At 43.8% G+C, this 17789-nt stretch overlaps 1 protein-coding gene across 1 annotated transcript in view; it reads left to right on the plus strand.

The window, feature by feature from the left end:
• Nucleotides 1–17105: 17105 nt before the first annotated feature.
• The window catches only part of SPON1 (spondin 1), a 279589-nt gene continuing 278905 nt past the window's right edge, over nt 17106–17789 (plus strand). The window contains exon 1 of the mRNA XM_081279190.1: nt 17106–17656. Within this exon, the coding sequence (XP_081135316.1) occupies nt 17419–17656 (238 nt within the window). The 5' untranslated portion in view covers nt 17106–17418. The remainder of the gene's footprint in view (nt 17657–17789) is intronic.

Here is a 17789-nt window from a genome sequence, read left to right on the forward strand (position 1 = left end):
AGGAGAGAGGAGAGAGAGAGAGAGAATTTTTAATATTTATTTTTTAGTTCTGGGCGGACACAACATCTTTGTTGGTATGTGGTGCTGAGGATAGAACCCGGGCCGCACGCATGCCAGGCGAGCGCACTACCGCTTGAGCCACATCCCCAGCCCCTACTTGCTATCACTCTCGATTCTTTTTTTTTTCCCCCCATCAGTCTCAGAAAGCAGAGTGACATAAAAGCTGAGTGTGTGTGTTGAGGAGGAGGGGAAGGAAAAGTCCCAAGAAATCATTTAATTCACAGAGTTTTAGACTGGAAGAGTCTCCTGGCCTTATAAGTCATTTAAAAAAGCCAATCTCTGCCAAGAGGCCTTTTCTTCTGAGTGGTTCTGACCCAGCCTGTTGCCCTTGGAAGATGCTGTAGGCCCTGAGTCATCCAGAGACCATCAGTTAGCACATGGCAGCCTATCTAGAAATGCTTTTAGAAAAAAGCATGTCATGTGTAGAATATGGTGGGGATCCTAGCTCTTTGACTCACCAGTGGATGGCCCTGGGCCTGAGCTTCCTCATCTGTCAAACAGGAATAGTATTGCACGCCTTCCTGTGTGGGCATGAGGACGTCATGGAGTAATCCACCTGCACACTAGGAATGGTTTCTCCCATCCTGGGCACTCCTGGTACCAGCATTCCCAGCAGGCCATTGGTTCTTCCTGATCTTCCCACATGAGTAGTTTCTGGAGTGGCGAATGGCCAGCAGGTTATAATTTTTATTTTGCCCTAAAAGGCAGGAGCTCTATTTTATTTACAAAGAGCAGAAACTCTTTGTTTGAACTGTCTTAAAAAAACAAAAAAATCCTTACAAAGATTCTTTGAGTCCCCTGCTAAACTGGAAAATCCAATTGATCCCTCTGGGGAGGACTCAGTTGATTGCTTTCTCCCCTCTCCCTACCTCTTTTATTTCCTCTTGCCGTATAGCACCCTGATTTCACATGAAAGTTCATGCTCCTCTTTGGCCATGTGCTTCAAGGAAGGTGACCGCACCTCAGCTCCAGAAGGTTTCTGATTGGTCTAAGGCCAGGTTTCTCAACCTCAGCACTGTTAATATTTTAAATCAGATATTTTTTTCTTGTGGGGAAGGCTACCTTACGCATTGTAGGATGAGTTAGCAGAATCCCCAGCCTCTACCTGCTAGATGCTACTAGCACAGCCTTTCTTCAGTTGTGACAATCAAATACGAATCAAGACATTTTGAGTGTTCCCTGGGGAGAATTGGGGAGCAAAATAGTCCCCCCCCCGTTGAGAATCCAGATCTAAGCTAATCATAGTAGTGCCATTCCCCTTACCAGAAATCCATTAAAGATTGTATGTGGTACATTTCTGGCCAATAAGACTGTGGAGAAATATCCTGAGGCTTTTAAAAAGATTTTCTCTCTCTTAAAAAGTGACTCAAAGATGTAGACACTTCCTTGCCTACTGTGGGACATTTTCTGGTTGTTGTGACCAGAAGTATAAGAGTCATTCTGTTGTGGTTGCAACCATAGAGAGTGAACCTGAAGACAAAGCCAACTCATCAAAAGATAGACTGAGCTTGAATCCCTGATGTCAACAAGCCACAGTGTTAACCAAGCCTGGAGACTATTCACTGCTATAAGAGATCTTTCACTTGTTCTTTGAACATGTATTTACTGAATGCTTTCTGTGCACCAGCTACTGTTCTAGAAACTGCAGCTGGACCAGAAGATGAGATGGACAGATGTCCTATACTTACGATACTCACAGTCTAGTAAACTTAGTGCTTAAAGCACTTTGAGAAGATTTTCTATTACTTGTTGCAACCAAACTAATACACCCACCATGTGCTAAAGATCACCAGCATCACTTGGTACTTAGTGCTACCTAGGAGGTTTTTTCTCTCCCTCCAATTTCTAACCTTTTATACTTTGCTAAAACCTCTGGCCACCAACTCTTCTCTCAAACCTGGTCCTCATTCTTCTGTAGTCCCCAGTAACTCCCTGTGCACACATATCAATTTCCTTGCATTTGTCCTTGCAGATTGGCTTATCTGTGGTGACTCTGGACGTAGAAGAGTAGCTGGTGCTGGACATAGTGGTGCACACCTATAATGCCAGTAGCTCTGGAGGCTGAGGCAGGAGGATTGCAAGTTTCAAGCCAACCTCAGAAATGATGAGGTGCTAAACAACTCAGTGAGACCCTGTCTCTAAATAAAATACAAAATGGGTCTGGGGGTGTGGCTCAGTGGTCAAGTGCCCCTGAGTTGAATTCCCTGTACCTTTCCCCCCCAAAAAAGAAGAGTAAGTCGCTGCACCTAGAGAATGAGTCAGAGCTGAATAACGTAATGAGGAAGAATACCTCTGACATATCATGGCCCTAATAACTTCCTGTTTCTCTTCAGGTTCCCATAAGTTCTGTAGCTTTACAGAAAGAAAGTTTTCTTGAGACAGCCCTCAGGGTATCTCTGTTTCTGGGTTCAGCACACTGTGTCAAATCCAGCCTTCCACCTCAGAAACTAAGAATGGTTTTTGTACTTTCTAGTGGTTGAAAAACAGTCATAAGAAGAATATTTCATGACTCATGAAAATTATATGAAATTCAAACTCATGTCCATCAATAAAGTGTCCTTGGAACACAGCCTCACTCACTTGCTCATGGATCCTCATGCTTTGCAGTACAAGAAGGGGTGAGTAGTTGCTTTGGAGACCAGACGAACTGCAGAGGCTAAAACATTTATCATCTGAAAAAGTTTGTTGATCCCTGCACTGTTTCACACAACACAAAGAGCCCTTCCTAGAACAAGTACTTTCTGCACTGAGAGATCGTGAGGAGCTTTAAAATAGAGAATGCTTAATAGATTATTCAGTGTCTTTTTGATTGGGTTGAGACTGGATTTGATGGGATCATTCTCTGCTTCCCCCCAAAATAGTTAGAAGAAAAAAGTAGAGAAAGACTTTGGATTTAGCCTGGCGGAGTGGATGGCTGACTCAAGAGATAATACATTCAGGCACTCACTTCTCTAGTAGGTTGTTTTCCAAGTGTGTTCTGCTAGGGCTTCCCAGTGTTTTTGAATAGCAAACATTGCTACACGAATACAGTCAAGAAATGTGGTCAGCCTACATTGTGCATGTAGCAGAAACAAAACACAAAGCCATGCCTTCACTATCTGAGCGACTGAGCATTCCCTATTGAATTTCCATGGATGAATGAATTCATTAGCTTGTTCATAGTTTAGATACACACCTGTTTAATCTGCAAATATGTATTAGGAATTGTATGAGGAAGGGTGTAGATCAAACTGAACAGAGATATGCAAAAAATATCAAGATCAGCTGAAGAGATTTTTCTTTCTCTCTGGAAGGATAATCAGGGCAGAGTCCAGGGTTTGTGCTCAAGCGGAGGCTGCAGAGGTAGTGAACAACAGAAAATGGAACAACTCTTCTACTAGACTTTTGTCTTTATCAAGGAGAATGGTCATTGGATTGGGAGAGTGAAGCCAACATTGGCACAGGAGACCTGAAGTCTAAGAAAAATTATCAGAGAACTGAACAGCTCCAAATGAGGCTGTGCTGATTAAGGAGGTAACTGTGCTGGTGACCAGAGCATCTGAATCCTGTGAGACAGCACACTCACACATGCAGCAAGTTCCATGAAGTGATTTCATTACTTACAAGTAGGCAGTGGGCACAACAGAAGGCTAGCTGTGCTGACCAGTCCTTCCTCGTCCCTAGTGTCATGTTCCCAGTACATTCTACAATTCTCGGGAACTATAAGCCAGACATGGGGGAGAACTGGGTAGGTCCAGGGCTTCTGGACTAAACAAATTACCTCCTCAGGCATGAATGTAGGTTTTCAATGAGATCACTGGCATGTGCACAGTGGAACTGTGTGGAATTGGGGGGTACAGGAAATCAGAATATTGTCAAGTAGCATCTTGATTTATATATTATGGAAGAAGATAAAGTCTTCAAACTACAGAAAACTGGGGTTGATCCTGGTCAGAATTCAAGGACAGATGTATCATGTTTAAATATTAGTAACTGAAGCCTCAAAAGAGTAATTTAACCAATTTTGAAGCTTATTTTTCCATATATATGCACAACTAAACATTAGTTGCTCAAGGATGTCAGGATTAAATTCTCTAGAATCTCTTGGCCTTTCCCTAGTTGTCACTTCATGGTTCCAAAGTGACTCCTCCTCCCTCACCAGCATGAGTCTGTCCATGCTCCAGGCAAAGGGAATAAGGACAAGAGCAAACTTGTATGCACCAGCTGACTCTGGCCCCACCTCCCCTTTTGAAGAAGTTTCCCTGAAGCTCAAGGGAAGAACTTCCTCCTCTGCACCATTGATCAGAACTGTATCAGATGGTCTGCTGGTACCTGAAATAGAGGGAATTTGTCAGTGAAGAAGGGCAGAATGGATATTGAGTACACTCAATAGACTCTCCAAGAAACAGGTTATAGGTATGTTATAAAAGAAATTAAAAAGAGACGATTGCTAAAAACTGCTATGAGTTTTTGCAAAGAAACTGCAAGCAGATTAACCTACTTTTTTGAATGAAAATGCTAACTAGGCTGATGGAAGAGGGAAATACGGTAGATATAATAGACAGATTTGTCAGCCTGGGAAGCATTTAACAAGGTCATTTGTGATGTTCTTGTGGATAAGACAGAAATGTGGATAAGGTAAAGTAGAGTAAGGTAGATTTATAACTGGCTGAAAGACCATCAAAAGATGGCCAATGAATGTCAGCTGTATAGGCAGTAGCCATTATTACTACATTGTATTATTTTAATTCATATCCACCTTAAGAATAATACTTGTAACTGACAGAAGATTCAGTCCTTGTCCCAGTCACACTGTAGATCAATCTCTGACATGAAGATCTAGCAGACTTGAAGATGATGTAAATTGGATGACAGAAGCAGAATCCAAAATTAGATGGGCAGGAATAGTGGACCAAAGAGTATCAGTCATCATTCACCGAGTAGCCACCACATGCCAGATACCATGCTGAATGTTTTCCAGACACAATTTCTTATCCTCTAAATACCCTTGCAATGAAGTTCTTTTTAGCATTCTCATTTTATAGATTAAAAAAACAATGGCTCCAAGGGTTCCAGTTGCTTGCCTAATTTTGCACGAATGGGGAGTGAAAAAATTAGGAGTTCCACCTAGGTCTACCTATTCTTCTATACTTTTTTGTTTTTCTGTTTGTAAATATTAAAAAAATGTATTTCAGGAGCAAGCAGAAGATGGAAAGGAATAGACTGGGGGAAACTGCAAGTAAAGATGGGACTTGGTAACATGGATGTTTTCAACTTACTTTGAAATACATCAAACAAGTGAAGATTAAGAGCATGATAAAGAAATGGATTTGGGATAAAGCAAGTATAGTAAAATGTTCATTGTAGAATATAGGCAGTGGGGCCAAGGACCTCAACAGACACTTCTCAGAGGAGGACATACAATCAATCAACAAGTACATGAAAAAATGCTCACCATCTCTAGCAATCAGAGAAATGCAAATCAAAACCACCCTAAGATACCATCTCACTCCAGTAAGATTGGCAGCCATTATGAAGTCAAACAACAACAAGTGTTGGCGGGGATGTGGGGAAAAGGGTACACTTGTACACTGCTGGTGGGACTGCAAAATGGTGAGGCCAATTTGGAAAGCAGTATGGAGATTCCTGGGAAAGCTGGGAATGGAACCACCATTTGACCCAGCTATCGCACTTCTCGGACTATTCCCTGAGGACCTTAAAAGAGCGCACTATAGGGATACGGCTGCATCAATGATTATAGCGGCACAATTCACAATAGCTAGACTGTGGAACCAACCTAGATGCCCTTCAATTGATGAATGGATAAAAAAAATGTGGCATCTATACACAATGGAGTATTATGCAGCACTAAGAAATGACAAAATCATAGAATTTGCAGGGAAATGGATGGCATTAGAGCAGATTATGCTAAGCGAAGCTAGCCAAGCCCTAAAAAACAAATGCCAAATGTCTGCTTTGATATAAAGAGAAAAACTAAGAACAGAACAGGAAGAAAGAGCATGAGGAAAAGACTACGGTAAACAAAGACGAATGGGGGGAGAGAAACGGAGAGAGAAGGGAAAGCATATGGAAATGGTAGGAGACCTTCAAGGATACATAAAATTATAAGAGGTTATGAGGGGCAAGGGGGAGGGAAAAAAAAAAAGGGAGAGAATTGAACAACAGCAGGGGAGGTAGAGAGGGAAGATGGGAGGGGAGGGGAGGGGAGGGGGGATAGTAGGGGATAGGAAAGGTAGCAGAATACAACAGTCACTAATATGGCATTATGTAAAAATGCGAATATGTATCAGATGTGATTCTGCAATCTGTATTTGGGGTGAAAATGGGAGTTCAAAGCACAATTTGAGTCTAATGTATGAAAGATGATATATCATGAACTATGTAATGCGATAAATAATCAATAAAAAAAAATCAATAAAAAAAATAATAATTTGATGCCATCCCACTTAAAAAAAAAAAAAAAAAAAAAAGAATATAGGCAGTGGATATCTGGATATTGATTGTAAAATTCTTTTAACTTTTCTATGTGATTAACTTTTTTATAATAAAATGTGGGATAATCAAAGTAAAGTGACAATATGATGTGGGCATGTTTAGGTGAAAGGTTATAGCCTCTCCCTTCTAGTATAGCATCACCATATTTTAATTCTCTTTTCAGTTCTTAGTGTCAGACTTTTCCAGGGCTGGTGATGAGCTTCCATAGTCTTTGTGAGAGAGAACAGAAGGACAAGGGATTCAGAAACCATGCCTAACCTTCAAAAGAGAAGATAGTAAAACATGGTGATTCTCAGAAAATACAGGGACTGAATATTCATCTTCTATTGCTGTATAACAAATATTGACCATCTTCTAGTTACTGTAGATCAGGAATCTAGAAGTGGTTTGACTAGAGGCTGTAGCTCTCTATGGCTGTAGGTAGAATACAGGGACAGGGTTCATCTGAAGGCTAGACCGGGGCTGGAGAATCTACTTCAACATGGCTCATCCACACAGCAGGAGGCTTCAGTTTCTGTTATGTGAGTCTCTACACAGAGTTGGCTGAGTGTTCTCATGGCATGGCAGCTACCATTCCCAAAGCAACCTGTCCAGGAAAGCAAGAAAGAAGCCCCAATGCCTTTCAGAACTTGGTCCCCATAGTCCCACACCATGACTTCTGTCTTACAGTCATTGAAGAAAGTCATTGAGTCCAGCTCACAATCAAGGGGAGTGAAGGGGAGTATGGATCTACCCTTGAAGGGAGGAATTTTGAAGAATATGTGGGCATGTTTTATAATCACAAGTTGCTTCTTGAAATAGAGTTAGTTCTTCTGTTCTGTACGGGCCATAAGGAGGAAGTTTTGACTAATAAATAGAGTCATTAAAAGAACAGGAAGGAGTCAGTGAGTTTTCTGTCACTTGAGGGATCAAAAGACTATGAAGAAACTGGAGATGTGATCCTCATTCTTTTACTCAACAAGTACCAGATGCAGATTGTTGAGCATTTAGTCTGTGCCGTGGATTGGGTGAAGACCCCAAAACACAACAGTTGGCCAGACAGGTGTGGTGCTTGCCCCCATGGGGCTTACACTGTCCTAAGGCAAGAAGACCATGAATGAGTGGATTAACAAGTAAAATAATTACAGGTTGTGATTAGCATTATAAAGACAATAAGCAAGTAGGTGATTGTAATAGCAACTCAGTGTGGGGAGCTACTTTGGTTTTACAGCAAGGAGGATAAAGGTTTAAAGGGATAAAGGTTTGAAACAGATCATCCTTTCTCTGACATTGTGGTGGTCACTCATTCATTCTTCCATCTGTTCATTAATTTAGTAGATATTTAGTGAGCATCTACTGTGTACCAGGCATTGCACATAGCACTGGGGATGCTAAGTTAACAGTTTCACCTTATAAGGATTCTGGCATCCTGTGAGAGGTAACAGGATGTATGTATGTACAGAAAGATGATGCTACAAGGGTTATGCACAAGGAACCCAATGCACATAGGAGTGACAGCCTTGCCTGGGGCAGTCAGCAGCCTCCACAGAGGTGCCATTTGAACTGTGTTTTCAAGGATTAGGAAGGGGACTGACAATCTGCATAAGCATCTTTCTAAAAGGTCAGCATCTGAGATGCTAGGCCTTATTAAGGAGAACGCAGGAACAGAGACAAAAGTGAAATGTAAGTTTAATGAGTTAATGGAGCCTGATGAATGAATTCACTCTAATTCTGGCTCCGGCGCCACTGCATTAAGATGCACTGAGCTGAGAACTAAAGAGCAGTTCACTCTTAAAACTTCTCAAGAGGAACCCCAATATCACAGGCTCCTCACAAATCTGCCACCATTGCAACAGCTTCCCTGTGATTCCCTGCCACCGACCTTCTGCTCCAGACCGGGGGGCCCCTCACTAGCACACCCCACTCCACTCTCCCACCATCCATCTGCACTAATTAAAATGTATTTTCCTTCCTCCCTCCAAATCCTACCCATCGACCAAATCTCCTGCCTCTTTAAAGCCTTCAGGCACTCTAACCTGTTGGAGATCTTGAGGGTACTAAGCATGGACACTAGACCATTTGTCTTGGTCCTTCATCGGCACTGAAGTATCTCTTTTTGATCTGCATTGGTTCTCAAATAGACTGTGAGTTTGGCCAAACAAGTGATCTAACCTTTATGCCTCAGTTTACTCATCTGCAAAATGAGGGTAAGAAAAGCACCCGGCTGGTAGGTTCTCTTGAGAAAGAAATGAGCCCAAGTGTGCGAAGCATTTAGAACACTACTGGCCCATAATGGCGTGTCACAACTGTCCTCCTTCATTACAGCAAGCTCCTTACAGAGAGAAGGCACACTTCTCCGCCCTTCAGGGATCCCAGAAAGGGCCCAGAATTGTCAATATCACCACTCTTTGGTGAATGAATAAAATGTGTTTTATTCTCACTCTCTTCAAGCTCAAACCTATAGACTCAGCTCCAGCTTTCTAAGAGAAATAAGTTTGGGGTTGAATTATGTTCTGCCTCCTACACCCCCTCCCCGTCTTAGCTCATGGGGCTGCACATTTGAAGTAACAGTTGGATGAGAGCTTATTTAAAGTCCCATCCAATTGGTAAACCTGACACTTCAGCAATTGTATGTCCACATGGGAAAAGGTGCAAAACTGGGGCCACAGTTCATTGGAAGGCAAAAAGTCCTTTATTTGTTGTAGCATATGGACACTTTGTTGTGGTAATAGGGGGATGGGAGCCTCGTTCCCTCTGCCCTTTCTCAGTTGCTCTTAAGTGTTCTTTTGTGCATTAAAACCCCTTCCTGGCCATCTCTGTCTTCTTCCTCATTTCCAGGTCTTTGTACATGTCCTTCCTGACCTGTGTCTCTCATATCATCAGTCTGAAAGGAAATGAGTGCTTATTCTCCTCCATGTCCTCTTGGGTGCTCCCTCCAGTTCCAGCTTTATGCAGCAGTCAGCAAGGCCTGGCAGCTCCAGACAGCAGTTACTGTCTAGGTTATGGAGTTCCACATCTTTGCTTACCCCAGGACACCACTGTGATCACAGACGTATTTGCTGAGCCAGGTAGTTAACACAGGATTCTCCTCCTCCTCCTCCTCCTCCTCCTCCTCCTCCTCCTCCTCCTCCTCCTCCTCCTCCTTTTTAAATAATATACTGGTCTTTTGGTTTGGAAACAAAAGCACAAAGTTGAGAAGAAGCAACACAGGAAAGTGAAGCTTTGGGAGCATCTTGAAGGGAGTGTGGGGCCCAGTACCACACCAGCTGTCTGTCTCCTGCTCCCACCTTTCTCTTGAGCTGGGAACCCATTGTCTTTTTTTCTTTTTTAAACCTTTTTTTTTTCAGTTGTAAATGGACACAATGCCTTCATTTGGTTTATTTATTTGTATGTGGTGCTGAGGATCCAACCCAGAGCCTCACACATGCAAAGCAAGTGCTGTACCGCTGAGCCCCAGCCCCAGCCCCCAAACCTGTTGTCTTTGATGGTCCACTGTACAGCCCCCTTCAAAAGACTCCTTGAATGTGACATATCCACAATTGAACATATCATCTCCCATTCCCATAAGCCCAATGGTTTCTCCTCTTGAATTCTTTAGATAACTATACCATCATTGATCACTCCCACCCCCTTGGCCGGTGTGAGAATTCACAGAGCCATGGCTGCCATCATCATGTATGACATCCCCCATGCCCCACCACAAACCAGCTCCTAGGGAATCCTCTCATCCATCACCTCCTTCCCACCTTGGCCCTGGCTCTCCTCGGGACCATCACAAAGGTTCCTAATAATGTACCTGGTCCCAGACTCTCATGGTGCTACTGAAATGGCCATTCTATTACCCTAGGACATGCCCTGCCTTTCATACCTGTGTACCTTTGTGCCAGTTGTTATAGTACATTCTCTGCCAATACTACCCATGTCCCCTCATCCAGTTGTCAAGTTCTTATCTGTCCTTCAAGACAGTGTCGAGTCCCTCTTCAACTGTTACCATTACCTGGGCAGAAATGGCCACTCCCTTCTTTGAGCACCCATGGATACACATTTAGTACATCTGATTTGCTTCATTTTACAAATATGTGTCTTATCTCTGTAGTTTTTGAAGGCAGGGATTATATCTTATTTTTTCTTCATATTACCTCTTCCTACTTAATTCATACATTTGTTGAATGAGTGAAAGGCTTAAGTTGCACAAAATTCATTGAGCACCTACTTTGTGCAGACACGTTATTCTAAACACAGCAGGAGCCTCAGTAACTGTATTCTCAAAAGGCAGACAATCTAAAGAGGCCCACAGAGGTGACCTTAGAAGAGCATGAATACTTCAAGTCCTTACTTAATTCTGCTGCACATTCAGAACACTGTCGCCAGGTGGCAATAGTGTGCTGTGGTCATGTGGCCAAACTATGAAGTTCCCAAACTTCAAAAAGGTGGCTCTGCTTGTGTCTGGTTGCTAGGTTAACAGCAGGAGAAACACAGGGAATATGGGCTGTGTCCAGGTTCTGTGCACAACTGGCTTTGCAAGGGTTTGCTCCTGGGCTCAAAATAGCCCCTGGCATGCTACGTTGCATCTGGACACAAGGCTTTTTCTAATCCATAAACCCAAAGCTAGGACACTGAGAGGTCTGGATCCAGGTGGGGACCAGATCTACACCTTGGAAAGCCTCTCCTGTGCTCTTCCTTTTAACTCCCTGCAGGGGTGAGGTTCCACTCTGCTCTGCAGTGACACGGCCCTTACTCACAACACTTGTCTATTTTAATTCAGATAATCAGTATGGCATTTTTGGAGGTGTTAGGTGACTTCTGTCAGAGCAGTTCTAATAAAGTGATATGAGTTGATTCCAAACTACACTGCATGGAAAAAAATGATAGAAACTTAAGGAGCAGGGATGCCAAGAAAGGATATGGAGGGGAGATCAGGTTGGTGATAGGTGCAGTCTAGTGTCATCTCAAACCCCTACTCCAAGTCCTGTCTCAAGATGAGGGAGACATACCTATGCCTAAAGGCCAAGGACATGGATAGGAAAGAAATACAAATGAGGAAGGAAGGAAGAGAGAGGGGGGGGGAGGAGGAGGAAGAAGAAGAAGAAGAAGAAGAAGAAGAAGAAGAAGAAGAAGAAGAAGAAGAAGAAGCAGCAGCTATATTAGTGTTCAGCAAGGCCAGAGGGAATGAGGACAAAATGCAAACCTTAGATTATAAGAGAAATGGAGTTGTTGTTTTTTTTTTTGAGGGAGTTAATACCCAGTGTCCTCTATTTGAAGGATGAAATAAAAGGGCAGGTTACCTCACAAAGAGTAAGAATAACAGGTATGATTCAGCCAGCTTGAAAAATGGTAAGGACTAGAAGAGAGAAGGCACCAGGAAGGATGGGAATGGAAGTGATTAGGAAAAAACTTTAAGAGGTATTAGTTAGACACGTTATCTATGAGATAGTAGGAGAGAAATTGGAGAGTTATCAGGTTTTATGCAACACAACTCAAAAGTCTGCGACTGTTCCATTGTTTTGCTTGGTTGATCTTGAGCTGGGGATTAGTTAGAGAGGAGGCACAGAAATAAAAGGGGAGAGATAAGGAAGAGTGTTGCTGAAGATATGGTTAAAATAGTTAAGCATGGGATCCAGATGGGGTGGGGGAGGAACTGACTCTTGGGAAAATTAGAAGCTATTAAGCTAAGCAACTACTGGCCTTAATAACCAAAAAGAGTGGATTCAAGGGGGTGAGGAATTGGGAGAAGGGAAAGTAGAATGAGGAAGGGCTGTTCAGCACTCAAGATTTCCAAAGCCAAGGGAATTCTGTGAGAGAGGGTTGCTGATATGGAGGGAGGCCAAGCTCATTGAATAGAGGAGGTTAGAGCAATGGCTGGATCATCAGCTCAGACTTCCTAGTCTCCCAGGCCTGTAACATGTGTCAAGATGGGCAGCCAGCTAGGGAGCCAGTTGCAGAGTCCTCTCTGGCTGCAAGATAGTGACCTGGAGGCTCTAGATGGTAGAAATAAAATGAGGAAGTACAGATTGGGTGCAGTGAGTTTTAAAATAAGAGGGGCTCTTGAAGAATATTCTAGAATACTGATCTGGATCTGACAATAGAAAACAGGTAGAGGAAAGCTCCAGGGAGCTGAGGGAAGTGCAAAACTGAATGGAGACCAAAGGACTGCAAAAACTAGGTGACAAGGATCTCCCCCTTTGAGTTGAATTGCAGGTTGGACCTGTTCCACTTTAGAATCATACCTGACTTGGTCAATGCCTGGAACACAGAAGGTGTTGAAGAAATATGTTTTAAATTAAATTAATATCTTTTGCTTTTAACATTTAAAATAATTCTTATTTTCATCTTCCATAGCTTAGTTTCAAAACTTGCTAGCTCTCTTGCAGAGAGTTTCTGGACTTCTCCTCACGGCAGATTGCCAATAGATTGTTCAGGGCAATTCGACTTCCTTCATTGACTATCTGCTTTGTTTTCCTAGAAATCCTTTCTAGATGCAGCATTTCTGGATACTTGTCTAAATAAGTAAAATAAGAGTAACAACAATAACCACAGGCTGTTTTTTATTTTGGTGAATTACTTTGAAGTTTACAAATTATTATAGCAGTTATTTATTTGTCAAAACTCCAGGATATAGGGAAGATGGGTACTTCCTTTCCCAATTTTGCCCATAAGCAGTTTAGACAGATCATGTGGCTTCCCAGGACATCCCAGCTCTACACAGCCAAACAGGGGCCCCTGAACTTTAAGGATGAATCACAGGCTCTAGGACAGTGATTCCTTAAACTTTATGGGAGTTTGTTCAAAGTGCACATTCAGGGGTCTGAGGTGAGGTTTTTGGAATCCACATTTGAAGCAAACATCTGATGAACATCCTCAGGAAAAAAAAAAAACTAATATAGAAAAGGCTTTTTTCCTTGTTTCTTAAAGGGAAGAAAACAAAACAAGAAATGGCTTATCTTACCTCCTACCAATCCAAGGAATTTTTCTTTTTCTTGGAGAAATGGAGCCCCCAGCTCTTCTTTTCAGCAACCTACCCACACACACTGATAAAGTTAATTATCTGCCCTGGCTAAATGACTTTCCCTAGCAACACCCTAGCAACTAACATCAGCTCTGCCTTAGGCTACAAAACTGGAAAGAGATTTCTTGAAGTCCAGTGTATTTTACAGCAGAACAAAACATCTGAACAGGAAATTAAACAGAAAATAAACTGGATTCATTGCTAGGAGATGAGACATGGACACAAGAAACAGTTCGTGACAACCCAGTGGCACACTAATAGTCAAAATAAGAAACTTTTTCTCCTCCTGAGCTCAGTTCCAGTCTAGAGGAGGAGAGACTGCAGGACTTTGTTCCACAAAGGAGAGTTTAAACAGGCAGGAGGGTAAAAGGAATTCCAGGCACGAGGAAAGCTCTAAGCAAAAGTGTTAAAGCAACATTGATAAGCATGGGACCAAGACGACCTAGCTGGGCTGTACTGGAAATTCAGACTAGGATCTATGACCGGATGGGTACAGTGAGATCAGTTATGGAGGACTTTGAAGGCCAACATGAAAAACTTGGACTGAATTTGTTAAAAGACTATGTCCAGAAAACAAGTACTTGTAGATCTGCACCCTGAGTCAGGTACTACTAAGACCATGGAGTATAGAGTGGTGAGCCTTTGATGTTCCCACCCTGGTGCACCATAGATTTATCAATGGAGACAGACACTAAATAAACATAAAATTTAGAAATCCAACAGACAAATGAATACAAAAAATATAAATGTTGAGGCTATTAAAAGAAAAAGTACTGAGTTCCAGGAGAGCATTAATGGTAGGGTCTATTCCACAAAATCAGGAAGGGCTTCTCTAAGAAATTGGCTTTGCACTGAGATCTGAAGGATGCATCCTGTTCAGCCAGAGGAGGGCAGTGGGCTGGAGAAACTAACCAACATTGCAGGACCCCAGGCAGAGAGAAGCTTACAGGCAAAATCTTCCAAAGTTGAAAAGCAGCAGTAGCTGGAACTCATGAGAAAAGAGGCACCTGGCTTGAGAGGCAGATCAAGCAGGGCCCTGGAGTTCACATTAAAGAGTCTATCTTTATTCTGGGATCCCTGAAAGTCACTGTAAAAGGTTTTAACCTCAGGATTGACATTCCAATCTGCATTGTAAAAAAGATCCCTTGGGCTTCTGTCAGAGGATGGATAGATTAGAAGAATAGTTGGGGGCAGACCAATTAGGAGACTGAGAGAGGATGACAACTTGGCCTGGGTGATTGGCAGAGAAGGGGGAAAGAAGCAGACAGATTCAAGAGGTAGTTGAAAGGTGAGACTGATGACGGGGTGATGGATCAGATGTGTGGAAGAGAGAGCGGAAGTTGGAAGTGACAGCCAGGTTGGGACAGGGAAATCTAGTTCATGTAGTGAGGTTAGCATTTCTTGCGCTGATTGGAGCTGCTGTCATAACCCAGATGAGAGGGCCAACACTGGGTAATGAAAATACCCCCAGCTTGGTACTAGCAAGGCCTATTTTAAGTCCTGGCTCTCTTCCCTTACTAGCATGGTACATTACCTAGATAGATAATCTTATAGGTCCCTAATCTAGAAAATGGGGTGAAGGAATAGTGATGGTGGTGGAATAAATCCACCTACTTCACATAGTTTTCTTGTCAGTGTCCAATAAAAAATTAAATATTATGTCCCTGCCTGTCTCATGCTGGCCCACCTCCAATTTAAATTTAGATGCATTGATGTAAATGAAAAGATATTCAAGAGCACACATATTTAAGCTACAGGATATGCAATAAGCTCCAAGATGATAAAAGTTAGATTTTATTTTCTATAATTTCCTACACTGTGATATATGATCAGAAACACTCTCTTGAAGGACTTAGTTTACCAACACATATCATAATTACAACTTGAAAAAAATTTATGATTGTATTTTTAATATTCACTTTGCCATAGGACTGTAAGATCCACAAAGATACATCCTGGCACTGAGCACATGGAGAGCCTTCAATATGCATAAGTGAATGAACGAATGAATGAGTTTTTGTTCTCTTCTGTGTCTACCATTCAGTACAGAGCCTGGCTCCAAATCTAAATGCTGTGAAAGATTGCTAAGTGATTGGGAGTAGAGACGCAACATGGGGTCAGGCATGAGTGCTGAGTCCGTAGAGTGGAGATGAAGGTATCTCACTCAGGACACAGTGTGGATCTGAGTGTCACCTCTGTGAAGGAGGGTTGGTCAACTGGATCGGAGGCTGCTGAAGTCAGTTCTCAGCCTTTGCCCTCAGTGCTTACAAAGGAATAGAATAGGCTTTGTCAAGGGGTTACTCTTAGGTGATTCTTGGAAGATAGTGCCCAGTTAGCAGTGAAAACAGGAGTCACAAGCATGAGGACTAAGGAGCAGGTGGGAGGACCTTCAAGGCAGAGGACTTCCACAGACTGAAGTAATGTGAAAGAGAAAAACCTGATCTGAAAAAGCAAAGGAGACTGAGGCACTGGGGGTGTTTTGAAGGTCCCAAGGAAGCAAGGGGTACAGGGAGCTTCTGAAAACATCTGGGGATGCTTATGTGCACTGAGGAGAGGTAGGAGGCAAAACGTGTCCCCAAGGAGGGGAGTGCTGAAGGTCAACTGTTTCATATAAGGAATTTCGTTGAATTTTAGTGCACTACCCCAGGAAGGGTATAGTAGCATCTGTCCCCATTCTCACCCCACCTCCCTGCTCTGGATTGGCAGGACCTAGGCTTGACTCAGGTCTCTCCCCAGGGAGACACTGGGAGAGCTTCCTGCCTGGGTTCTTCTTCCCTCCAACCCTCTGGTTGTTTTGTAGGGCTGTGCCCAGTGAATTTTCAGACTCAGCACATCTCCAAACACCTGTTCCTGGGTACAGCAAACTTGAACTAAAATCTAAGCCAAGAACACACAAGCTCTTCTTTGACTCTTTCAAAACTCCTTTCCAGATCTGGATGAGGACCTTCCTAGTCCTTAGGCACTTTCGTATTAGAAGGTTCCATTCTTCACAAAACAATATTAAACATATTTTGGCTGTTTGGGTATAAAAATGAATATATATATATATATATATATAAACATTTTCTTCAACCTAAATGTTTTTCTCTACTGTTTTTAAAGAAAAAGCATAGATCTCTAAACGAATTGTGGCCCTAGACACTGTGCCTGCTGAGCTCAGAGGATAAGTTCTCTGGCTCCTTTCTCATCTTCCAGTCCGACCTGTTCCAATATGCCTATGGGAAGCGCGATGGAGCCAGAGACTCACGCTTCTAACCCTGTCTACCTCCATCTGCTTGTCTATAAAATGAGTGAAAGTAATGTAGCGTTTGTTCATTGTGTGCGGTGAGAGTGGAGACCGTGAGCTGACACCGCTCAGCATAGTAGGTGTGCAAAGTAGGTGTGCAACGAAAGTTAGTTCTCAGGCTTTCCCTCCTCGGAGCGCGGTGGTCCACGGGTCCCAGAGTGCAGTCGGGGGTTGGGGCAGCAGCCTCTCTGGTGGTGGGACAGAGCCCGCAGTGTCCCAGTCGCCTATGATTTCCCCTCCAGACCCTGGGAATCCAGTGTCGCAAAATAAACACCCCCGCTCCGCTAATCGCCGGCTCGGAAACAAAACAGCGCTGCGTTGGGGGATCTGGGCAAAATCAGCCCTCCCTCCTCCCGCTCCTTCGCCGCCGCCCTCTCCTCCTCGCGCTGCTGGCTCGCTCTGCTCAGCTCAGCGCAGCGCAGCTCGGCAGCCGCCAAACCGAGGCAGGCACAGTCTCCGAGTCGCCAGAGCTGCTCAGAGCTCCTTTCCTCCGCCTGGGCTCTTCCAGGTATCGCTTCTGCCGGGACCACTTCAGCCAGCAGTCGCTTGGTGAGAGCCGGCGACAGCAGCACAAAGTTGGGGACCCGCGAGGATGAGGCTGCCTCCTGCGCCCCTGAGGCTAAGCCAGAGTCCGGCACTGCTGGCCCTGGCTCTGCCCCTGGCCTTGGCGCTGGCCTTCTCCGACGAGACCCTGGACAAAGTGGCCAAGTCGGAGGGCTACTGCAGCCGCATCTTGCGTGCCCAGGGCACACGGCGCGAAGGTTACACCGAGTTCAGCCTCCGCGTGGAGGGTGACCCCGACTTCTACAAGCCAGGAAGCAGCTACCGCGGTAAGTGGCCTGGCGTGGCGTTGAGTGTATGGGACCTGGCCCCTGGAGGGCACCGATCGCTCGGTGCCAGAGGAGGGCGCGCAGTCCCTGGGCGCACAGTGCCGGCGCGGCCCCGCACGGGCCCTTCTGCCTT

This window comes from Spermophilus citellus (assembly GCF_964194105.1).
Source record: "Spermophilus citellus genome assembly, chromosome: 2".
Taxonomy (NCBI): domain Eukaryota; kingdom Metazoa; phylum Chordata; class Mammalia; order Rodentia; family Sciuridae; genus Spermophilus; species Spermophilus citellus.